The sequence below is a fragment of the Mesoplodon mirus genome (assembly GCF_964341445.2).
Source record: "Mesoplodon mirus genome assembly, chromosome: 5".
Taxonomy (NCBI): Eukaryota; Metazoa; Chordata; class Mammalia; order Artiodactyla; family Ziphiidae; genus Mesoplodon; species Mesoplodon mirus.
The window spans coordinates 2,617,545-2,642,344 of record NC_138980.1 but is presented as its reverse complement, the minus strand read 5'-3'; the positions used below and the strand labels follow the sequence as shown (position 1 = coordinate 2,642,344).

Below are 24,800 nucleotides of genomic sequence, written 5' to 3'. Positions count from 1 at the left end.
GGGCAAAGAGACCTGAGTGGGGAGCCGTGGGCCAGGCGGGTTCGAGGGTTGTGGAGGTGGGGCGGGGGCCAAGCTGGAGACTTCTCCAGGCTCTGCACCAGCCGTGTGCCCTGAAGAAGTCCCCCTGCCTTTCTCAGCGACAAGTAACCCAAGTGATGCATAATCCCTTTGGTCCACGTGAGCAGGTCTGCAGGGTGGGCGGGTGGGGGATGTTGCACTTTTGGAGGAGACTTCTCCCTTGCTCATGGCATCTTTGGGGTCACACGCAAGTGTTCCCAAACCTTCCCAGATGGGGCCACAGTCTTCTCCATACGGCTAAGCAGAGAACATTGCACCTGTAATCCATGGAAATCACTGAGGCTCGCTGCCCTGGCCTACACTTAGTATGGTCAACTTGTGGCAATCTGGGGGGAGTGCTGACACCTCCCCGAGACTTTCTTTTCCATTGTCTGAGGAATAAAGAAGCTGAGCACCTTTCCCCGTATGACTGGGGTCCCCATTACTCTTTTGTCCTTCCTGGTGACACTATTCAAATTTTTGCCCACTCACCCATAGTAGGCTCTCTCTTCTCTCCATTCATTTCTAGGCATTCTTTATGCATTGAAATACGAGAGAAGGACAGATTGCTAGCTTTCAAGGTTATTCCCAACTGTGGGACTCAGATTTTCACTGTGTGATCAAGTTCTCCGATGAATCAAAATTTTTCCCTTCAATCGTTTCAGCGATGTCCATTTCAGCCCTTTCAGTTTAGAGCATTTGTGTTCTATTTAGAGATGTTTCCTTACCTAAGTCTTTAAAGAAACCACGGTATCATCGGTGGGTTTTTTTGTTTTTACGTTTACACTGGGTTTCCACCCCACCACGTGTTCACTTTTCTGTGTTGTGGGAATTGCTGGTACCATTTAATTCTTTTGTATTGTTCCGTGGTACAAGCATCTGGTGGGGATACTCTGATAAACTTCCTCTTTGCTCAATTCTTCTAGGACAGAAACTGTGGTGTCATTATGGGTGCATTCCTCGTCCTTCGTAGATGAGACCAGTGTCTTTTCCCGCAGGCACGTGCAGGGCATGTTCTCATCTGCAGTGAATGAGATTTGCTGAAGTTGTACCCTCCCCTACTCTCACTGTCAGCAGTCTGGTGGGAGTGAAATGTACCTCCTCTGGCACTCTTTTGCATTTTTTCTGATGATTCAAAGTAAAGACCCATTTCTGATGTTTTTGGTCATCGGTGTTTGCACTTCTGTGGTGTCACTGTTCAACGTTTTTGCCCTATTTTCAATAGCACTGTCTGACATTTGTAATTTCACTTTAAGGACGTTTTTATACATACGAATGCTAGGTACTGACAAGTGTGTGTGTTCTAAATGTCTTCCACATCTGTGTGGTTTGCCTTTTCAGTACTTTATGCTATCTTCTGATGAATCTATCAATACATATTTAGTTTTAAGGTAGTCAAATATGTCAATTTTTTTTCATTATGGTTAGTGCACTTGTATTTTAAGAAGTCATTCTTTGGGACTTCCCTGGGGGCATAGTGGTTAAGAATCCACCTGCCAATGCAGGGGACACAGGTTTGAGCCCTGGTCCAGGATGATGCCACATGTCACAGAGCAACTAAGCCTGTGCACCACAACTGCTGAGCCTTCTCTCTAGAGCCCGTGAGCCACAACTACTGAGCCTGCGAGCCACAACTACTGAAGTCTGCGCACCTAGAGCCCATGCTAAACAACAAGAGAAGCCATCACAGTGAGAAGCCCACGTACCACTGTGAAGAGTAGCCCCAGCTCACCGCAACTAGAGAAAGCCTGCATGGAGCAACAAAGCCAAAAATAATAAATAAAAATTCTTTAAATTATTTATTAAAACAAAGAGAGAAATCATTCTTTAGTCTGAGGTAATTAAAACCATCTATGTTATCATCTAAGAGTTTTATGATTTTCCCTTCTATTCTGTGGTGTTTAACCCAAAATGAGTTGACCATGGGGGATATGAATTACTGGCCTAATCGTGTTTCTATATGGTTAAATGGTTTAAGTGCCATTTATTAAAGCCATATTGTCTCTACTTCTTGCATGATTCCACATTTTTTTTAAAAAAAGGAGCAGAAGAACGTGGGCATCCATTTATGTGCAGATTTGTGTCGGAGATCACTATTCTGGTCCTTTGGTCTGTGTATCTATCCTTGCAACGAGACACTATTGTATTCATTACTGTAGCTTTATAACAATCTTGATATTGGTATAGCAAATAAGTCACTTTTTGCTCTTCTTCAAGAGTGTATTGACTGTACATGGTCTTAGCAATTTACTTCTGAATTTCCAAAATCCCCACTAAACAAACATTTGTTTGGATTTTAATTGGTATTGAATATTTTTTATTCTTCCCTGGATTTCTACCCAACTATTTAGAACTTCTTGACTGTCTCTCAAAACATTTTTAATAATTCCCCCGTGCACACAGAGCCTCTCACCACCCTTCATTAGACTTGCAATTAGAAAGTGATTCTTTTGATGCTATTGCAACTCTTTTAAAAATTTCATTTTCCAGATGTTTGTTGCTACTATGTAGCCATAGAAGTGTTTTCTTCATACTGATTTTTTTTACATGGTAATCATTCTCAACTATCTTATTACGTCTCATAATTTATCCTTTGGATTAATCATATTATCCATGAGTTCAATTTTTGTTTCTTCACACGTTTATGTCTTTTACTTTCTTTTCCTCCTATCTCTGTTTTACAATGTTGGTTAAAAGCAGTAACAGTTGGCTTCCTTGTCTGGTTCCCTATCTCACAAACTTTCAAACTTTCACTTTTTTGTGTGCAATTAGCTGGTTTGTCTGCAGCATCATTTATCAGATTAAGAACTGTTTTATTTATAATTCGTTAAGAATTTTATATCATGAATTGATGCCAACTTTATTAAACTTTTCTTCTGTGTTTATAATGCCAAATCTTACCAAATATTTTATTCTGCATGTCATGAACAGATTGCTTTGCTAATGTTTCTAGTGTGTGAACAACCTTGCATTTCTGGACTATGACTTTTATCACAGTGCATTACCAATTTTCCTCTTAATATATTGTTTAATTTACTTTGATAATATTTTGTTTCAGATATTGGCCTTGATATCCATAATAGGTTGGTCTGTAATTTTAATTCTTTCCATTTTTTTGTCAGATATTTGTATCAATGTTATGCTATCTACATGAAACAAATCAGAGACTGTTTATCTCCTTTTTCTATTCTCTAGAAGAATATACATGAACATGGAGTTTCTTTCCAAAGTATTTCATATAATTTACCAGTGGAACTACTGGGCTTAGATCTTTCTGTATGAGAAGATTTATCATTATGGTTCCAATTATTTAAAAGATTACAGGACTACTTGAGTTGTTGGATGTTTCTTGTGTCACTTTTTATATAGTTTTCTAAGAATCTGATCAATTTGTCAAACCTTTCACATTTATTGCCATGAAAAAATATTGTCATATTCTTCTAAAATACCATTCTTAAAAGATACATACATGTTGGTATAGGAGAAGGTACTATTCCTCTCCAAGTCTAAATCTATACATCAGACTCCATGGGGAATTCTGACATAGAATGTTCTAACAGAAAACAAAAGGAAATCAGTATTTGCTTTGAAAAGAGAATTCCAGACTTCACATGTGCATATCTCAGGCACATATCAACCAACCCTCTGGTCTCTGTTTACTTTGCACACATATTGCAAGAAAAATAGATCTAGATTTTGTTACATGTAGATGCACAGATAACTTCTATATCCATGTGCAAGGAAGAAAGAGTGTTCAGAACACCTAAAACTTTGATAATCCATAGTTCGTCTTGAGATAAATCCAAGTATGACTGTGTGGCAGAAATTTCCCCTTGTCCTGGCTTAATGAAATTCAAACATCTCTCCCTAGTGTGAACCAACATGCGTTGCTAGGTGACGGCGTCTAGGAGCTGTCAGGACATCCAGGAGGAGCAAATTCAGATACCCACAGTTAAAAGACATCTGGTCTACCTCAAACCCCAAGTGCAAGACAGAACCAGAGTCCCAGACACCAAGGAATACCAAGAAGGTTCTGGGCAGATGCTGGGAACTGAAGACTGTGCATTACTGTGTGGAAACACCACTCAGGGTTTATAGGAATACCATTATCCCTTCTGTTCACAGCCTGCCCATCCAGCCTCCCTTGGTCCAGCCATGGGTATGAAAATGGGAGGTGGGAGGACGGAAGGCTAAAAGAGATGAAGTCTAGTGGGAAGATCATCGGGTCTGTTGGGGGATGCAAGCCAGTCCCATCACCTCCACACAAGGCTAAGTTACTACCTCCAAGGACTGACCTGTGACATCCAGGTGGAAGGAGACCTTCTGGCCCCTGGCCTCGCAGCTGTACTCCCCAGCGTCTGCCTTGCCCACCTGCTGCATCACCAGCCTCCGGGTGCAGCCCTTGGCCTCCACATGCACTTTTGAGCTCGAATTCAGCTTCTTCCTGTTCTTGTACCACATCACCTCCGTCTGGGCCTGGGCCACCTCGCAGCTCAGTGTGGTGCTGGCCCCCACCACAGCCTGTACCTCTTTATGTGCTGGCTGCCCCTTGATAAACACCGCAGAGGACTCTGGGCACAGAAAGGGATACACAGTGTCAGAGACACAAAGCTGGTACCAGCCTGTGAGACCAAAACTTAAGAGTTCAGTAAATTTTCTCCTTGGAGCCAGTGATGCCTCGTGCCCAGGAAGGTGTATAGTTGTGTTTACAAACATATATCTCAAGTGTACATTTTGGTGATGTTCTGACTCAAGGTCAATTCCTAAGGCTGGAGGAAAGTGGCCAAAGTTATTCTATCATCTGTCACAGCTAGTTCATTGTCTTTCCCATGTGACAGTCACCTCTGGCAGGCAGGTTGGGTTGTGTGCACTTGTATCCCCTATATGTATAAATACATATAGGATCTCAGAGAGTTCATGCTGTAGATGCAGTCATTCATTCATTCATTCATTCAATCACTGATGCAACTAATGTCAATGGAGAGCCCATTATCTGCAGGCACTATGGTGGTAGCTGGGAATGCTACACCATAGCTGGAAACGTAACACATTCTCTGTTCTTACAGATCTTACCTTCTACTGAAGAAAAACAAACAAGCATATAAACATGACAATGATGTAATGCTACGGTGAATGCTGTGATGAAATAAGACAGAGTGACGTGCTAGAGAGAAGGGACTTACTGGTGACTTAGATTTGGTGGTCAGAGAAAATCTTGCTAAGGAGTAATGTTTAGGTGAAGTGCTAAATGATAAAAGGGAGGCAGCTTTGATGAAAGCTGAGGGGAGTCATTCTAACAGAGATGAGAGCTAGGGCCAGGGCTCTCCTAGAAGGATAGATGTGAAGTCAGTGATGAAGGTAAAAGGGAACTGCACTTTTGGAACCACACTGGGCATCTGATTTTTCTCCTCTGGACACTGCTGCTCCTTAGTACAGCATGACACTAAAAGGCATAGGGCTGCTACTCTGAAACAGGAAAACTGGTCATGCTATTACACCTTGTGTGAGCAGAGAGATGAAGTTAGAGACTGAGGAGCCAAGGCTGCAGGAAAAAGAGATCTTGTAGAATTGAGCCCCACACTCAGCCACATTCCCCTCAAGATGTTTGATGAGCTCCACAACTGCATGGCCCAGGAGACTACAAAGCCAAGCAGAAAACCTCTGAAAACTATAGCAGACTTTTTAGCACCTTGCATTACCAGAGAGACAAAGATTAGAGTTGAGTGTCTGCCTGAAAAGAGACCCCCATCCATACCCCAAGTCTCTGTAGAAATCCTTGGAGGACTATGCCCAGGAATGGGGGCAAACCAGAGATAGATGACCCTGATCAAAACTGCAATGCAGCCTTGAGTCAGTGTAGTCCTTGAATAGACTGAAGTTCTTAGTTGTTCTCTCCCTCCCTAGCAAAGGAAATACTGATGCTCTGTCTGAAGTAAGATAACATCATCTATATTCAAAAAGTTTTCTCAAACAATGTCTGACAGTCAACTGAAAATTCACTGGCATGCCAAGGACAAGAGTGAATAGAAATCCAAAAAAAAAAAGCAATATCAGATGATCAGACCAGGATATAACCATGATAATATTTCTTTAATATGAAAGAAAAGAAAATATATCAAATACAAAAATTTTACTGCAGAGTCTAGACTCTATAAGAAATTAAACAAATGGAAATTATGAAACTGGAAAATACGATAACTGAAAGTAAACACACTATATATGGGTTTGACAACAGATTAGATATAGAAGAATAGAAAATTAGTGGATTGGAAGACAGATCTAAAGAAAATATCCAGACTAAAACAGAGGGAGAAAAAGAATTAAGAGGTGGAGAGAAAGAGAAATACTTATGAGACATGTGAGAAACCACACTCTACGGTTGAGGAAAGACAAAAATCCACAGACTCAAAATGCTCTGCAACCCTAACCAGGATGAATACAAAGAAAATCACACCTAGGTTCATCAATGTAAACTGCTGAAAATCAAAATCAAAAACAATACCTTAAAAACAACAGGAAAAGAAAAAATGACCCTTGAGGGAACATAATATATATGACAGTTGATATTCCAAAAAAATACATGGAATCTGGAAGACAGTGGAATAGTCTCTTAAAAAAATTTTTTTAATATGGGCAGGGGATTGTTAAACTGTAATTTGATAACCAGAGAAAATAGCCCTCAGAATATTGGGCCTAAATCCTGGCTCTGTAATTCTCTGGCTATGTGAACTTTGGCAAGTTATGGAATTTCCTTGTGCCTTATCTTTTTTTTTTTTTTTTTTTTTCTTTTTGCGGTATGCGGGCCTCTCACTGTTGTGGCCTCTCCCGTTGCGGAGCACAGGCTCCGGATGCGCAGGCCCAGCGGCCATGGCTCACGGGCCCAGCCGCTCCGCGGCATATGGGATCCTCCCAGACCGGGGCACGAACCCGCATCCCCTGCATCGGCAGGCGGACTCTCAACCACTGCGCCACCAGGGAGGCCCATTTTGTGCCTTATCTTAAAACGGGAATAATCAGAATTCCTCTTCCTGGGGTGCTTGTGAAGTTTATACAAGTAAAAAGACAAGAAGCACTTCATAAAATCTGGCCCTTGGCATGTAATTAATACCCACTAGCTGCTATGTGGTAAGTTTTGTGAGAAAACACACTTTTAGGTGACATGACCACACACGCCTACTCCCTAATAATTAAGCTGAGGAACATAAGAAGGAACTCAAGGAACCCACCTGGGATGTCGAGGTGGAAGGAGACCTTCCAGCCCCTGGCCTCTCAGCTGTACTCCCCCAGCATCTACCTTGCCTACCTGCTGCGCCACCAGCCTCGGGGTGCAGCCCTTCCTTGGCCTCCACACACACTTTTGAGCTTGAACTCAGTTTCTTTCCCTCCTTGAACCACATTACCTCTGTCTGGGCCTGGGCTACCTCACAGCTTAGCATGGTGTTCGCCCCCACCTCAGCCTGCACTCCCCTGCATGCTGGATGCTCCTTGGCAACTATCAGTGTGGCCTCTGGGGACAGGGAGGATGACAAGACAATCAAATTTCTAGAATTGGATGAGGGCCCACCTTCTGGATCTCAAAACCATGATGCCTTGGCCACAAGCCGGTCCTATTCCTAGCTTTCTCAACACAGAGAACTTCACACTCAGAAGATGTACAAAGCAGGGAACAGGTTAGTTCTCAGAATCTGAAGGCTCCCAGTTCAATAATTTTCACATTGGTATATGTTACAATTCAGGCTCTGGCATCTACTTAGCACCTGTGATCTCATAATTACCCTAACAAAGAGAGACATAATTTGTGGCTGGCATATCATAGCATTGGTATTTTCAGGGAGAATTTCTTATACCATGTCACCAAGAACAGGCAATACCCCTGAGTCACAGGAACACTAATATGTTAATGCAGTCTATAACTTCTAGCAGGCCAGTCACCATTGGTGCAATCAAATCCTTGGCCTTGGGAATCAGATGCTGCTTTTTATTAACTTACTGTATTTGCTTGACATCACATTACTCTAGAACAGGCGTCCCCAATCCCTGGGTCACAAACTAGTACCAGTCCACAGCCTGTTAGGAACTGGGCCTCACAGCAGGAGGTGAGCAGTGGGTGAGCAAGTGAAGCGTCATCTGCTGCTCCCCATTGCTTCCCATTGCTCCTCATCACTCACATTACCACCTGAACCATCCCGCCATTCCTTGCATTACCGCCTGAACCATTGCTTGCATTACCACCTGAACCATCCCCCACATAGCTTGCATTACTGCTTGAACCATCCCCCCTCCCTGGCCCATGGAAAAATTGTCTTCCACAGAACTGGTCCCTGGTGCAAAAAAGGTTGGGGACCACTGCTCTAGAACCCATTCTACTACTCTAGACTTGATTTTCTTCTTTATAAAGTATATTCATTGGTAATTCTTTCAGTGAGATTTTATGAATGATAAATTCTCTCCATTTACTCTCTGAAAATGACTATATTTCACCTTAACTTTTGAATGATAGTTTAGCTGGATACAGAATTCTAGATCAACAGTTATTTTCCCTCAGTGCTTTGGAGACTATACCATCTTTTCTGTGCTCTTCATTGCTGTTGAAAAATCTACAGGAAGAATAACTATCATCCCATTAATCTTTTTTCCCTTTGGAAGTTAAGATCTCCTCTTGGTTTTTGGCCTTCTGGAATTCACTAGCTGTGACTTTTTTTTTTTTTTTTTTACAATTGCCATTATTTCTTATGTATCTTGAAGTTTAGGATTCATGTCTTTTACCATTTCTAAAATTTCTCCACATTATTTCTTTCATTATTTCATCTTCCTCATTATTCTAGTATCTCCTAGAAGTCCTTTTAGACATACGTGTGGCCTTATACTTCTCTTCTCTATGTCTGTCATTATCTCTTATTTTTTACCTCTTTGTGATTCATCCTGAGTAATTTTCTCAAATCTATCTTCCAATTCAATAATTCTATCTTCAGCTATGTCTAATTTGCTGTTTATCCCTCCGCTGAATTGTTATTACAAAAGTTGTGTTTCTTATTCAAGAAGTTTCATTTACTTCTTTAAATCTGCCTGTTCTTTTTCCTAGTATTTCACTTTTCTTACATTTTCTAGTCTTCCATACATCTCTTTAATCATTTTAAGTAGACTTATTTGACATACTCTTTCAGATTGCTTTTCTATCATCTGAAGTTCCTGGGTGGAACTTCTGATCTTCTAATCTTGCTCTTGTTTGTAAGTTCCAACTCTCATTTATATTGGATCATTCTTCTGGTACTTAGATAATTCCTTTTATTTCTTATATGACTTAAAATACAAATGCATAAACAATAATTATAAAACTATAAAGTTAACGGACACACTATGTATAAAGACATAACTTGTGACATTAACAACTTTCAATTTGGGGCACAACCTGTAAAGAAGCAGAGTTTTTCTATTGAAAATAAGATGATATAATTTCAAACTTGATTATTACAAAGTTAGATGTTAATGACAATCCCCGGGGTAATCACTAAGAAAAAATGAATGTACATATACATAAAGAAATGAGAAAGTAACAAAAATGGCACACTAGAAAAAATAAATTAATCATAAATGACAATAATGGAGAAAATAATGGCAAAAAGATATGACATATAAGAAACAAAGAGTAAAATAGCAGAAGGAAACACTTCTTTATAAGAATTAACTTAATACAAAATGAATTGTTAAAATGCTGTCTACAGGAGATTCACTTTAGATCCAAAGATACAAATAGGTTGAAAGTGAAAAGATACTCCATACAAATAGCAATCAATAGAGACCTGAGGTGGCTATACTAATGTCAAACAAAAGGAAAAAAAATATTACAAGACATTATATTTAATATATACAGATATAGATTAAGGATGTTATATATTGATTAAAAGGGTCAATTCATCAAGAAGATATCACAACTATAAATATAAGCACAACTAACAGGAGGGCTCCAAAATATATGAAATGAAAACTAAAAGATTAAAGGGAGAAATAGACAGTTCTCCAAGAATAGTCAGAGACTTCAGTACCCTACTTTCAATAATGGATAGAACAACCAGACAGATCAATAAGGAAATAGGACATGAATAACACTGTACAAGAAACTAGACCTAACTGACTTACAGAGGACACTCCACCCAACAGCAACAGAAGACACATTTTACTCAAGCACATATGGAACATCCTCTAACACAGACCACATGTTAGGCCATAAAACAAGTCTCAATAAATCTAAAAAGACTGAAAGCATACAAAGAATCTTTTTGACTATGATGGAATGAAACTAGACAGCAATACTAGAAAGAAAACTGGAAAATTCACAAGTATGTCAAAATTAAACAACACACTCAAAGGAGAATTACAAGGAAAATTAGAAAATATTTTGAGATAAATGAAAATGAAAACACAGCATACCAAAACTTATGAGGTACAGTGAAAGCAGTGTTCAGTTTCCTGCCATCCATAGCTATAAGTTATAGGCCTACCTTAAAAAGAAGATCACAAATCAATAACCTAATTTCATACCTTAAGAAACAAGAAAAAGATTAAGTTAAACCCAAAGTTAGAAGAATGAAGAAAATAAAGATTAGAGCATAGATAAGTGAAATGGAGAATACAAAGGCAATAGAAAGAATCAAGGAAACCAAAAGGTGGTTCTTTGAAAAGATCAACAAAATTGACAAAATATTATCTAGACTGACCAAGAAAAAAGAAGGCTCAAATTATTAAAATCAGGGGAAAAAACCTGGGGACATCAATAAAGACCTTACAAAAATAAAAAGGAATAAAAGAGAATACTATGAACTAGATAACCTAGATGAAATGGAGAAATTCCTAGAAACACATAAACTATCAAAACTAACACAACAATAAATGGAAAAAAATCTGAATAGACCTATAACAAGTAAAGAGATTTAATCAGTAATCAAAAACAAAATGAGAGGCATCCAGACTGGAAATGAAGTAAAACTACCTGCAGATGACATGATTTGTATATAGAAAATCCTAAGGCATCCACAAAAGAACAAATAGAGTGAGTAAATGAATTCAGAGAAGCTGCAGGATACTAGACCAATATACAAAAATCAATTCTATTTCCATACATTAGGAATGAACAATTTTTAAATGAAATTAACAAAACAATTCCATTTACAGTAGCATCAAAAAGAATAAAATACTTAGCAACAAACTTAACAAAATAAGCTCAATTCCTGCACACTAAAAACATAATTGAAAGAAATTTAAAAGACCAAAATAAATAGAAAGTCATCTCATATTGTGGATTAGGAGACTAACACTGTTAAGATGGCAAAGGGGACTTCCCTGGTGGTCCAGTGGTTAAGACTCTGTGCTTCCACCACAGGGGGCACGGGTGTGATCCCTGGTCAGGGAACTAAGATCCTGCGTGCCACACGGCGCAACCAAAAAAATAAAATTAAAAAAGAAATCTGATACCAGTCATTTGGGTACATCCCTGGTGGTGCAGTAGTTAAGAATCTGCCTGCCAATGCAGGGGACATGGGTTCAATCCCTGGTCCGGGAAGATCCCACATGCACGGAGCAACTAAGCCCATGCGCCAGAACTACTGAAGCCTGCATGCCTAGAGCCTGTGCTCCGCAACAAGAGAAGCCACTGCAGTGAGAAGCCTGTGCACCCCAACAAAGGGTAGCCACCGCTCGCCACAACTAGAGAAAGCCCATGTGCAGCAACAAACACCCAACGCAGCCAAAAATAAATAAATAAAAATAAATAAAATTTTAAAATAAAATAAAAAGATGGCAATATTCCCCAAATTGACCTACACATTTTGATGCAATCCCAATCAAAATACCAGCTGCCTTTTTTGCAAAACTTAAAAAGATGACCCTAAAATTCATGTGGAAATGCAGGATCATCTCATCTTGTGATCCTTTCCTTGATGTTGTCTGCAAAGACCCCATTTCCAGTTAAGGCCACATTCTGAGTTTCCAGACAGACTTCAGGGGGACACGACACTGATGACCTGCCTAAGGTCACCTGTCTCCTAAGAGGCAGGAGTGAGGTCTGACCCTGTCCACTCTGATCCCTCCACAGCCTGCCTCAAAGTCAGTGTCCAAAACCAGGGCACAGCCACCCTGGTGTGGACATGGGCCAGCGTCGCAGGACAGATCCCTCAGCAGAACCAGGCCAGCCACACCACCACACGCCCACCTCTACCACCCTCAATGTTCCACTGCTGAAGCTGGAAGATTAGGGACTCACTTTCCCAGGTGCCTGAGCAAGGTATGGCCATCGGACCCACACAGTACAGGGAGGCATAGGGAAAATCTGCTGTGGGCTCCTCAGAGAGCATCTGTTCTCTGAATAGAAGAACGAGCAGGTGACACCCTGTGTTAAGTAGGACTGCCCCAAGATCCCTGCACCACAGTATGCGTGCACCTTCTCCAAGCTATTCCACCAAACATTAATCCAGGCGCTGCTGTGAAGGGATTCTGCAGAAGGAATGTAGGTCCCAGATCAGTTGACTATGAGTTCATTAACAAGGAGATTATCCTGGTTGGGCCTGACCTAACCAGGTGAGACCTTAGAAGGGAGGGGTTTCTTCCTGGCCAAAGAGATTCGAAGCATAAGAGTGAATGGACATGAGGGGCCATGTGGCAAAGGACCTAAGAGCAGCCCCTGGCTGCCAGCCAGCCAGGAAATAGCCTTAGACCCAGAACCACACACAAGGAAATGAATTCTGCCAGCAACTTGGATAAGCTTGGAAAAGGATCCTGAGAGAACTCAGCCAGATGGCACACGGATTCCAGCCCTTGAGACCCCGAAAAGAGAATCCAGAATCCACATCTTGAATTCTGATCTATAGAACTGTGAACTAACAGATGGGCATTATTTTAAGCCACTGAGTTTGTGATAATTTACTGCACAGCAGTGAAAAGGAAAAAAACAAACACACACACAATCCTTACATGTTCTTCCCACCTTGAACATGATGGCTGGAGCTATGGAAGCCATCTTGTGACCATGAGGCAATAAGCATTAGAAAGATCTTTATCTTATGCTCAAGAAAGCAAAGATCTAGACAGATAGAGCCTGTGTCCTTGGGGTAGATTGTTAAAAATTGTCCCCAATTAACCAGGGGACTCCTCATCAACAGTGAGGTCTACTTCTCCAACTCCTTGGAACTAGGCTGGCCTTATGTCTGGCTTTGTGCAATAAAACACGCAGAATGTAATATTCTGGGACTGGTGAAAACAAACCTTAACAAACCCTGTAGCATCTCCTAATCCCTAAAGGGAACCCAGCCAGAATATGAAGGAGCTCAGGCTACCCACATGGAGAAAGAGGCTTTGAGAATGAGATGTCACAAGGAAAGCATAGCCCCAGAGGACAGAACAGCATGGTCCCAGACAGGAATGACCCCAGACAACATCACTAGAAGAGAGAGGCCTGCCATCACAGCCAGCCCCCTGACTGGGACATCAGACACACAAATGAGGCCAGACTGGATCCTCCTGTCCCAGTCAACACCATATGGAGCAGAGATGAGCCACCCACGCTGAGCACTGCTTGAATTCCTGCCCAGATTGTTCCATTGGACCACTAAGTTCTGGGGTTATTTGTATAACTGATACAGGCCTGATGAGTCAGCTGAGCACTGCCGTCCCCCACACTGAAAACAGGCCTGGTTCCTCCAGGCCTGTTCCTATGAAATGGTCAAATGTCTGCTTCATCAACTGACCTGTGACACCCAGGCGGAAGGAGACCTTCTGCCCCTGGCCTCACAGCTGTACTCCCCAGCGTCCCTATTCCCCACCTGCTGCACCACCAGCTGCCGGGTGCAGCCCTTGGCCTCCATGCACACTTTTGAGCTCACACTCAGCTTCTTCCCATCCTTGTACCATGTCACCTCCGTCTGGGCCTGGGCCACCTCGCAGCTCAGTGTGGCACTGGCCCCCACCACAGCCTGCACTTCACTGCGTGCCGGCTGCTCCTTGGTAAACATCGCTGAGGGCTCTGGAGACAGGGAGGGATACACAGCAGAGGCTCTGCCAAGGTGAGGTCTCCCAAGTCCTGGAGCCATGACAGAGCTTTGCTCTAGACCCCAGGCAGCCTCGGATCCCCCCCATGAAGATCCTTTGTGATCAGGTGCTGCACACGGAACCCTCCATGGGCACAGGTGGTCCAGGTACCCCAACCCCTCCTGGATGTGTCGGGAAGCAGCCTCAGAGCTCCATGATGGGCAGCCCAGACCCAGTGCCTGTGCTCAGATGGAAGGAGGCATGGGCGGCATGGCAGAGACCCTTCTGAGGGCCAAGATGGGGCAGAACTGGACTTGGAGAATCTGCCAAGAGACCTCAATGGCTTCTAGAAAGAGCCAGGGCCTCAGATTCACCAAGATCCAAATCTAACCTTCCAAGGACACTTCCAGCACTTTCTAGGTCTTCTCTGCCTCATTCCCTCATCTTTAAAAAGAGGACAAGGGCTTTAACTTTCCTTCTTAGCTTTTATTTTCCAGGCCTGCATTTTTCACCTATATATATATATTAGTTTCATGGGTCGTTTCTTCACCCATATTCAGAAGTAACTGCTCCTACCCCCAAGTATTCTCAGAAGAAATGAAGGGAGAGACAGCTTGGCCTTGCAAGCGCTGCACAGCTGGATGCAGCCAGACCTGCTCTCCACACACCAAGCCTGGGGGGCAGTGCACTAACCACAGACACGCGACCGGAAGTCCACAGAGTCCTCGCCCACTTGGCACAAGTAGGTGCCCTCATCCTGCATGGTGACTGAGGTAGCCACCAGCCGGTGCCGTGTGCCCATGTCCTCCTGTGAGAAGCACTGGCAGGAGTGACCGAGCTCCACGCCATCCCTGTACCCGTGTACACACAGGTGGGCCTCTGAAGTTTTGTATTCAAAGTGGTCTGAGCCCCCGGCCATGGCATCCACACAGCCACCAGCCATGTCCTTGTGCAAAAAAGGATGTGAGGCCTACAAGGGCACATGGGCAGGTCAGGGGGCCGACAGAGCCCTAACCACACACGTGCCCAGGCAGCTAGCAGAGGAAGGTGCTCGGGGCTTCAGGATCATGGGAGACACTGGCCCTCGCCCAAACCTAGGCCCCTTCAGAGACAGGGCCAGCCTCAGCTGCTGACTTTCAACCACCCAAGTGCCACCCACTCATAGGAAGCTCCTCCCCTACTGAGCAGAGTCCCTGACCCCTACCCTCCCAACGGGGTTGGCAGGGTCCCTGGTTCCCCACCCTACCCTCAGGGGTCACCTGAGCCTGCCCTGACCCCCTACCCTCCTCACAAGGTCAGCAGAGCTGCCCAGACTCCTGCCCTCCCCACATGGTCACCTGACTCCATCCCATCCCCCCACTGTCTCCATAGCATGGGCTGAGCACCGCACACACACCCCTGCCCTCCCCACAGGGTCACCTGAGCCTATCGGACTCCCCACCCTCCTCAGGGGGTTGGCAGAGCCCCTGATCCCCCACCGTCCCCACAGGGACAGAGAACAGCGGCTCCTGCTACCCAGGTCCCCCAGAGCCTATCCAGAGATGGGGGACAGAATGCACGGCGCTGGCCACGGTGGCGGCCCAGGGAGGACACGAACACACACACTGGAGTCACCTTGCACCAGTAGTTGGTAGGCGATCCGGTCCGCGTGGCTGACACACTCACACGGGCCTGCGTCTTCTCGCTTCACGTCCCCTACTAGCAGTGCCCGCTGCCCGGCTGACGCCTGCACCTCGTATTTGGGGCCTGGAGACAGTGCGCGTCCGTCCTTGAGCCACGTCACAGCTGCAGCCTGGTCCGATAACTCGGCCAGGAGCTGGGCCTCCTCGTGCAGCCGGGCCAGCGCCTCCCGTGCTGCCACTGCTGCCGCCGGACACCTGGTCGTCAGGGCTGCTGGAAGTCACAGACAGGTGGACAGTGGGGTGTGGGTGAAGGGGGAAGTGGACGGGGGGAGTGGAACGAGGCAGAGCGAACAGAGGGGAAGAGCCAGATATGGTGGAGGGGAGGCAGAGGGGCAAGAAAGGCAGAGACAGGACAAGAAGTGGCGCAGGAGAAGGAATCAGCAGAGAGGGAGGAGGGGGGAAGGGGGGCATACAGACAGAGAACTGAAGCTTGGCACCATCGGGGACACTTGAGCCCCTCTTCCGCTCACACCCGGTGACCTTGCACACCCCACCGCCTGGCCCCACTTCACCAAGCAGCCCGCCTGCCCCAGGAGCAACGACGCATCTTCCGAGCCCTGAGAGCCCAGGGACCCCATCCCGCCCCCACTCCTGGAGGAAATGGGGCTCAGAGGGGCCCCAGGGTCATGGGACGGGGTCCCCCTACCTCGGACCTCCATGCGGATGCTGCTCTCGATACCACTGGCCACGAACTTGAGCTCGGCCCCGTGCAGGCTGACAGGCACCAAGCGAATGGTGAGAGTGTGCCGGGTGCCGTCACAGTGTATCACATACTCGCTGCTGGCCTTCAGGGCCTGCCCGTCCAGGAACCACTCCCCTGCTGAGGCCGCAGTGAGGTCCACGGCGAAGGTCACCTCGCCGCCTTCCACAGCCTCTACCGCCTTCAGAGGTGTTTTCACAGCCAGCTGGGGGGCTGTGGGATGGGGGCTTCAGGAAGGAGCTGGGCCCCTGCCCTCCTCTCCTCCAATGCCTGGGCCCCAATAACCCCTGCTCTAGGAAGTCCACTGGGCAAGCGCATGGAGACCACGAGCAAAAGTCAGATGCAGGGTGGAGTGAGGACAAGTTACAGCCACCGGAGATCCCCTTCAGATCCCACAAACCCAGTGTGGTGGGGCAGCTGTGTAGCCCAGTGCCCTGGGGCTGGTGGATACAGATAGGTTCCTGGGAGGGCTTGAGTCCTGTCTTGGGGTCCCCTGGCCTTCCCACAAAGAAGTCTTCAAGAGCATCAGGAGCCTGGGCCCACCCCCCTACCGTAAAGAGGACCCATGAGTCACTCTGGCCTCTCCAAGGCTGGGCCACACTCTGGGTCTGGGTGATTCAGGGGCAGATGGCCCTACGGGTTGTTACCAGGGTGCCAGGGAGAACGGAACCTTCCACACTTACCCAGGTGTACAGTTCCCGGGAACTCGAGGTAGGGGCTCTGGCCAAAGCTGTTCACAGCTGACACCCTGAACTGGAATTCCCCCTCCTCGGCCACACCAGCCACAGTCAGCTCAGGCATAGCCACCCACTCGTCTTCATGGCACCGGCTCCAGGGGTAGGTGCCCACTCTCTTCTTCTCCACCAAGTAGCCATCGATAGCAACAGGGCGGTCCCCATGGGGTGGTGGGGACCAGCCAAGGGTCACGGAGCTCTCTGTCCTGGCCTTCACTACAGGGGCCTCAGGAGCACACAGGAGTGGCCTTCTGGGGGCTGAGGAGAGCACGGGCCCACGTCACCAACTGGGAGCCCCCTCCCCAAGCCCTGGGTCCAAGGTCACAGTAGGATAAAGGGGTTGTCACAGAATTCCCAGCCCTCCCCGGGGGCACTGCCCTTGTGGCCTGAAATAGCCTCAGCCCAAGGGGACTGCCAGCCCAAGAGGACGCTGTGAGCCCATAACCCCAGTCTCAGCTCTGTGGCCATTTCTGTTTGCAGTGGAAGGTGTGCCCGGGCCTCAGAGGCCCCCCTGAGCTGTCCACGTGGCCTGGAAAGGAACTCTTTCCAGTCCTCAGCCTTGACCCCATCTATGCATTGGGATCTTGGGCTGGATGACGGCTGAGGCAAGGCACAATGACCCTTCCAAGGGTGCTGAGACCCACGTGCAGGGTCCCTGTCCCCAGCAAAGGGCTGACCCTGGGGGAGCCAATCTCAACACCAAAGGCCACAGAAAGAGGACACACCCACAATGTCACCCCCTACACGCCGTGCTTCTAGAACAACCTGCACTTTCTAATCTGGTTCACAGGGTGGGGGGCCACCAGGACTCCTACTTTGCAGGTGCCTACTGTGACCACAGTGGAGGAGGGTGTCAAACAAACCATGAGCCCCAGAGAACCAGAGCTACAACCTAGGCATTCCCTGCCCCGCACGGCGCTCCCCGCAACCGGCGACAACTCAGAGCAGGGCCCAGTGGAGTGTGGGCAGTGTACCCTCTGTGTGACAGGTACTCCCTAGGCCCTTACCTGACACGCAGAACTGGGTGGACGTCCGGCAGCCCCCAGCCACAAAGGCCACCTCACCGGCATCGTCCAGGCTGCACTGGGAGACTGTCAGCGTGTGGCACGTGCCTTCGTCAGTAATGGCCACTCGGCCCCCGGCCACCACCTCCTGCTGGTTCCACAGCCAGTGGATGGGGCCCTCTGGCTTGGCCAGCTCCACACAGAACACGGCCGTGTCTCCCACTCGCCCAGCTGTCTTCCTCGGGAGCTTTCGAAGGAGGTTGCCTGCGGTAGACAGAGGAGCAGCGGGGAAGGGGAGGGGTAAGGGCTGCAGCTGGTCAGAGACCCCTGTAAGCCCGTCCCGCCCCTACCTCCTTCCCGCCCCTGTCCCCCGAGTGCCCACCCCGCCCCTCCCTGACGCACCCCTCGTGCCAGGGTCCTGCCCGCCCCACCCGCCCACTACCTATGCCGCTTGCCCAGCTCCTGTGAGACCGGGTCCCTGCCCAGTCTCTGGGCCCCCTGCCCGCCCACCTTGCACAGCCAGCTCGGCCACCGTGCGACTGCCCTCTGCCGTCTCGCAGATGTACACAGCATCGTCATCGGAGGTGACGTTGAGCACGGTCAGCCGGCGCTCAGCGCCTGCCTCCTCGATGAGGTACTTGGCACCGGCCCACAGCCGTGTCTCCTCCTTATACCACGCGGTCTCCGTGGGCGGCAGCGGCACCTCACACTGGAACGTGGCCGACGCTTTCTCTGGCACCTCCAGGTCCTGCAGCCGCTTTCTGAAGGGCACCTTGGGCTCTGCGGAAAAAGAGCTCAGGTGAGTGGGGCGAGGAGAGGGAAGGGGGCAGGCAGGAGGGGTGACGGAGGGGGCGGTCAGGGGGCGAGGAGGAGGGTGAGAGGAAGGGGGGGCAGGGTAAGGGACGTGTAAGGCTGGGGTGGGGGCAGGGAGCCAGGACAGGGGTTGGAGGGGCTTTGGGGGCAGAGGGTGGTGGGTGGGAGGGCAGAGGAGAGGGAAGAGAACTTAAAGGAAAGAGCCCCCCCAAAAGTATAAGGAGAAGAGTCTGGAAGAGAAAAGGGGAAATGAGGCAGGTGAAGCCACAGCAAGCGGCCCCACTGAGCAGGCCCCTGAGCTGGTCCTGGACAGGCAGCATGGGTTGGCTTCACACAGCAGTGAGGCCACTGGACAAGTACTGGCCTGCGAAATTGCTCAACTCCAGGAGCGCACTTCTGTGCGAAAAACGAGGAAACTGAGGCACGCACACGAAGGTTGAAGCGCCCTGCTGGAGATCCTACAGCTGGTAAAAAGTGGAGGTGGGACTCCAACCACTTCAAGAGGCTGGTCTTAGGAAACAAGAGTAAACAGCCCTCCAGCAATTCTGATGGTGTTGCCTACAGCTGCCCCGGTGCCCTGGGGGAGCCCCCAGACCTGGACACGAGCCTGCAAACTGACCCAGAACCACCTTCCAGCTGTACCCTGGTGCTACAGCCCCAGCCTGAGGCCTCTGACAGCACAAGGCTTGTCCTTGCTCCTGCCCTCCTTCCAGCTCTGCCAGGGAGACCCCCTTAGCCTCCTGTAGGAGGGGTGGAGAGCCTGGGTCACCCTCAGCCTGGAGAGAGCAGGCTCAGCCACTGGGCACCCTGACCATCTCCCAGAGGGAGGGGGTGTTAGTGACAAAGTACTTTGTTGTATACTCGTGTTACTCTCACAGAGACAATGGAACAGAACAGCAAGAGCTGCCAAGACCTCCAACCACGGATTCCTCTGCCAGACAGGCACAGGGTGAGGAGATGGCAGCAGGAGCCGCCGCTGGAAGGAGAAGACAGGAGGCCTGGGCAGGAGCCTCTGCCTGTGCTCACTGCGCACAGTGACCTTGTGCCCGGCGCCAGGAGCTCACCTCGCACGACGACTAGCACGGAGCTGTAGGTCTGGCCCACGAGGTTGGACGCCGTGCAAGTATAGAGGCCACAGTCTGACTGCTTGCAGAAGAGGATCTTGAGCACGAAGTTCTCCTGCGCGTCCTCGTACACCACATGTCGCCGGCCCTCGGCCACCTGCTGCCCATCCTTCTTCCACACGATCTCAGGCTTGGGCTCACCCGTCACGAAGCAGCTGAGGCGCGCGTGCTTGCCCTCAGTCACCGTGCAGGTGCGCGTGCAGGCGCTGCGCGGCGAGGCCGGGGCGCCCTCCGTGCGCATGGCATCGCGCCGCAGCTGCAGGTGCGCCAGGAGCATGGCTGTGGAGGCCCCGGGTGGGCCGTCTGTGTCTGCTTCCGTGTCCACTGAAAGCCCGGCGGCGGCGCTAGCGGCGCCCAGCGGATTCTCCGCGTGCACCGTGTAAGTGCCGCTGTCGCGCGGCCGCGCAGCCAGGATGCGCAGCGCGCTCGCCTCGCCACTCGCCTCCACGCGCACTCGGGGAGCGTCCGGCGCGCCCAGGCGCCGCCCATCCTTGGCCCAGCTCACAGACATCGGCGGCGAACCGCGCACGCGGCAGCGGAAGGTGGCGTCGGCTCCCTCGCGCACGCGGATGGATGTGGGCCGCAGCAGAAAGTGGGGTGCCTGCTCGGCGCACGCTGCCTCGGCATCCACCTGCAGGCCGACCGCCGCGAATGCTTCGCCGATGGCGTTGCGCGCACGGCATACATACTGCCCGCTGTCGCCCAGCGCCAGGTCCAAGATGGTGAGGCGGTACAGGTCGCCGTCCTGGGCCAGGCGGAAGCGAGTGCCCGCCTCCACCTGCTGCAGGTCCTTCTCCCAGCTGACCTGCGGCGTGGGGTTGCCCACGATCTGGCAGCTCAGCGTGGCGTCTTTGCCCACCGACACCACGAAGGCCTTGGGCCGGGTTAGGAAGCGAGGTGCACCGCTGAACGAGAAGTGATCCATGGTGGTGGGGGTGGGGGGAGGCGGGGAAACCTGCGAGTGGGGTGAGGGGGAAGGGCGGAGTGGGGATGAGACCCTGATGTACTCAGAGCCCCCCGCCTTTTCCCCACGTGGCCACTTCACCCGTCCTGGAAAATCCAGCTTAATCCAGGGTAAAGCCCTCCACACGGCCCCTCTTCCCCACCCGGGTGCCGTCTCCCCGGACACACCCCATCCATGCAGGTAGCATCACCAGATGGTATGGTGGTCCAGAAGTGCCGATTTGCCTCTTTCTGGCCCCACCCCCACCCCGCAAATGGGCTCTTTTTCATCGGCAGGAGCATCCCCTCCCTCTAGTCCCAGCGCCAGGCCTCTGCCCCAACTCAAGGTCCAGCTGAGCACCTGTCCCAAAACACCACACCAGCGCCAAGCTTGCCCTCCTCCCTGTGCGGCATGTGCCACGCTGTACCTCATCACAAAGACCTTCCTTCCCTGTCCCTCCTGGGCCACTCCAACTGCCAGCAGGTGTCCAGTCCCCTCCCCACACACTGTTGCTTCCTAGAGTCTGAAACTCCAACCTACCTAGTCTCCCCCAGTCACAGAGAGGCCACTCTCTGCACTCTGACAGGGCCTGGCTGTGGAAACTCACAGTAAGTGCCCACTACTGGCCTGTGCCCTCTCTCTAAGGTACACCAGAGGTCACAGGTTCTTCACCCCAGCAGACTCTCGTCTGAGCCCTCTGCTTGGCATGCCCCCTTTGTTCCCCATCCTCCCACCTCGGTGACTTTCCCCACCCAAGCGTTTGGGCTCCACTGCTGGCTGTGTGCACAGCTGCCTAGCCCTCCTCACTGGGCATTCCACAACAGAGAGCCCTGTACACAGGGCCTGGCCCGCCTGAAGCTGTCCTGGGCCGGGTCACATTTCACCTCTCCTGGGATCCCCCCACCTCCTCTGGACCCCTGAGAGTGTGTGCTCATCAATGAGCAAAAAAATGGAAATCCTGCAGCTTGGGGGCTGTGGGCTCCTCCAGCACACAGGGCTGCCCACGCCCCCTTGCCCTGAGTGCCTGCCTCCTTCCCCGGGGAATTGGAATGGGGAGGGTCAGAGGCAGTCAGTCAATGGTGTGTCTGTGGAGGACAATCAGAGAATCCCCCAGAAAGAGCCAAGGAGTTCCAGGCTGAGAATGGGCAGCCGGCTAGCCAGGCCCAACTGGGGCTCCTGCAGGTAACGCAGTCACTCTGCAGATCTTAGCTGAGGCTCCACTGGCTGTGGCTCTGCCGACTGGACACCTTGCAGGGATGGGGCTGGCACCATCAATGCCAAAAGCCCCAGGCTGACTCTGGCCTCTGCCCACTCCAGGTTGGGCACCACTGGCCTCCAACACAGGTGAGTGAGGTGAAACTGGGCTTTGCCTACACAGGGGCTTCTGTAAAGAGATCCAGCACAAATGGACCCCACTGGGCCCTGGGCTGTCCCCAAGTGCCTTAACTCTCTTCACCCCAAGAGCCGGGCCATCAGCATGGGCTGCCCACCATGGGACAAATGGGGCAATGTCCCCAGGCCCTCCAGCTCCCCATCCTGTGATTTAGGACCTAATCCCCTTAATCCCCCTCAAGGAGGTGAGCTGGGACCATCCTGCTGACTCACTGTGCAGTCAGCACCGCTGCCCCGCCCCCAGCTCCCCCATGGCCTGGCTGGGCTCTTGGCCTGGGAAGGACCTGGACAGGTGGCCACCCGCCTCCATGGACACCCTCCTGGGCCTCAGTGCCCCTCTGTGGAAAGCTTACTTTGACGCCAGTTCCCCAGGGCCCTGAGTTCTGGGCCCTTCCCAGCACACCACCGCCTCCTGAATTACACAGTAGCTCTGTGGGTTCCCCAAGGCAGGACATGGCATCCTCCCCCTGCCACACCCAGAGCAGCTGTGGGAGACAACTGCTCTGAGCTCATAAGCGAGTATATGCAGGGGGCAGGGGGCCAATTCCACAGCTGGCAGCCTCTGGGGGCCAGGAGGACAGGGATGGGGAGGGAGGTCTCATCTCTGCACATGCTCAGGGGGAGCCAGCTCTCAGCAGGTGCAGAAGGGTGGGAAGAGACCCCAAGAACCTCTAAAGCCACCGGGGATGCATTCCCTGTCTAGGGCCTATATGCCCCACCCTCACTGCAGCAGATCCATGGAGGTCTAAGGGGGCTCACCCAGACGAGACACCCCTTGACACCCCATACCAGGCAGGCATCCCCACTGGGCAGCAGGGCCAAGGCACCCCAAGGTATGCCCCAGGACTCTGGAGCTGCCTTCATCCAAACTGAGTGTGGGGTGGTGAACACCAAAGGCCCCTCTGGGCACAGGGTTACCTGCAGTGTCCTCCTCCTCCCCCTGCCATGTTGGGGGCTGGGGCTACTGGAGCTGCAGCCACAAGGGAAGAACAGGAGTTTCAGGAGAAGAGGCTGGGCCAGGACCTCAACCCCAGCTTCTCAAGGAAGCCCCTTTCTCTCACAGATGTCCCCCTGGGAAGGCAGTTCCCTTAGCCCCTTAGGGTCTCCTTAGCCCCGTGGAGGCCCCAGCTTGGCACTGGCAGGATCTTCACTCTGAAGCCAAGACCCTCCCCCCTTTGCAAGCCTGCCAGGGAGCCTTGTGGCTGACCCATGCCACACCCACAGCCCCTCCACCCTTGCTTTGCCAGAACTTGGGGTCCTTGTGGGTCTTGGGTCATTTTCCAGATGAGTCCAGAGTGGGAAGTGGCTCACAGCCACATAGCAGAACCTTGGGCGGCCCCCTCCCAGAAGCCCTGTCCCCCCAGCTTGCCCCCAACCCTGTGGCCCCCACACCCTTCCAGAAAAAATTTCAAAGGGAAGCTCTCATAGTCTGTGCCTTCTCCTGAGACCCCTGGGCCTTCCAGCTTCCTGAACTCCAGGGGAAATTCTTTCCTGGAGTCAGGTGTCACTGGCCCTCTGGCTGTCCCCTCCGCTGAGCCAACAGGCCCAAAATAGCCCCAGCTGTCAGCGGGCATCCATCTCAACAGAGCTGGGGGCAGGGCCAGCCAGACCCTCAGGGCACTGGGCAAAGGAGGAGGTGGGTGCTTCTGACGCCCCCCTCCTCCCCCAGCTGCTCCCTCCCCACATGAGGGTCTGGCTCAGCTCACCAATGGGGCAGGGGCTGGAATCCATGGCCCCAACCCCAGGAGCAGCACCGCCTGGCTGAAACCCTACCCCAGGTCCCTCCAAACCCCAGAGCCGTGACCTTCAGCAGAGCCATCCTCAGGGGCACTGGATGGCCCCCCACCCCGCCTGCTCTCTGCCTCCTCACCTGTCTCTACCAGGGGCACTGGACAGCACCCAGGCAAGGCGCTCAGATGCTGGGGCAGGGGCTGCTGGGTCTCACCTCCCTCTGAGGGCCCAGGACCGACAAAGCTCCCACCCAGCAGCCCGCACTCCTGCCGGTCCTCAAACTGGACAGGGACGGAGGGACAGGCGGGTGCTATCAGCTGAAGGAGCCTGGGCCCGCCCCCACCCCGCCCCCACCACCGCCAGCCCGCCCAGCCCAGCTCCAAAATAGCCTGGGTGTCACTGCCGCAGATTTGGTTTCACCCCTGGCCCCAGGGAGGCAAAGGGCAGAGGCTCGGGGCGGCTGGGGGAGGAGGAGGCCTGTGTGTTCCAGTAATAGTGCGGGTGGGGCAGGAGCCCCAACTCGTGAGGACCCCTGCTCAGACCAGCATCCTGGAGCACCCAGGACCATCCCCCAGAGGGGAACAGAACCACCCCGAGATGACCA

The 24,800-nt window shown here is 50.6% G+C and overlaps 1 protein-coding gene across 1 annotated transcript in view; it reads right to left on the bottom strand.

Moving 5' to 3' along the window:
- OBSCN (obscurin, cytoskeletal calmodulin and titin-interacting RhoGEF) overlaps positions 1–21,073 on the bottom strand; it is a 136,616-nt gene extending 115,543 nt beyond the window's left edge. The window contains exons 1-9 of the mRNA XM_082621777.1: positions 20,071–21,073; positions 18,704–18,973; positions 18,197–18,457; positions 17,139–17,447; positions 16,402–16,668; positions 15,677–15,966; positions 14,767–15,031; positions 13,869–14,068; positions 4,353–4,428 (exon numbers count right to left, since the gene is read on the bottom strand). Coding sequence (XP_082477903.1) covers positions 4,353–4,428; positions 13,869–14,068; positions 14,767–15,031; positions 15,677–15,966; positions 16,402–16,668; positions 17,139–17,447; positions 18,197–18,457; positions 18,704–18,973; positions 20,071–21,055 — 2,923 coding nt within the window. The 5' untranslated portion in view covers positions 21,056–21,073. The remainder of the gene's footprint in view (positions 1–4,352; positions 4,429–13,868; positions 14,069–14,766; positions 15,032–15,676; positions 15,967–16,401; positions 16,669–17,138; positions 17,448–18,196; positions 18,458–18,703; positions 18,974–20,070) is intronic.
- Between the last annotated feature and the right edge of the window lie 3,727 nt (positions 21,074–24,800).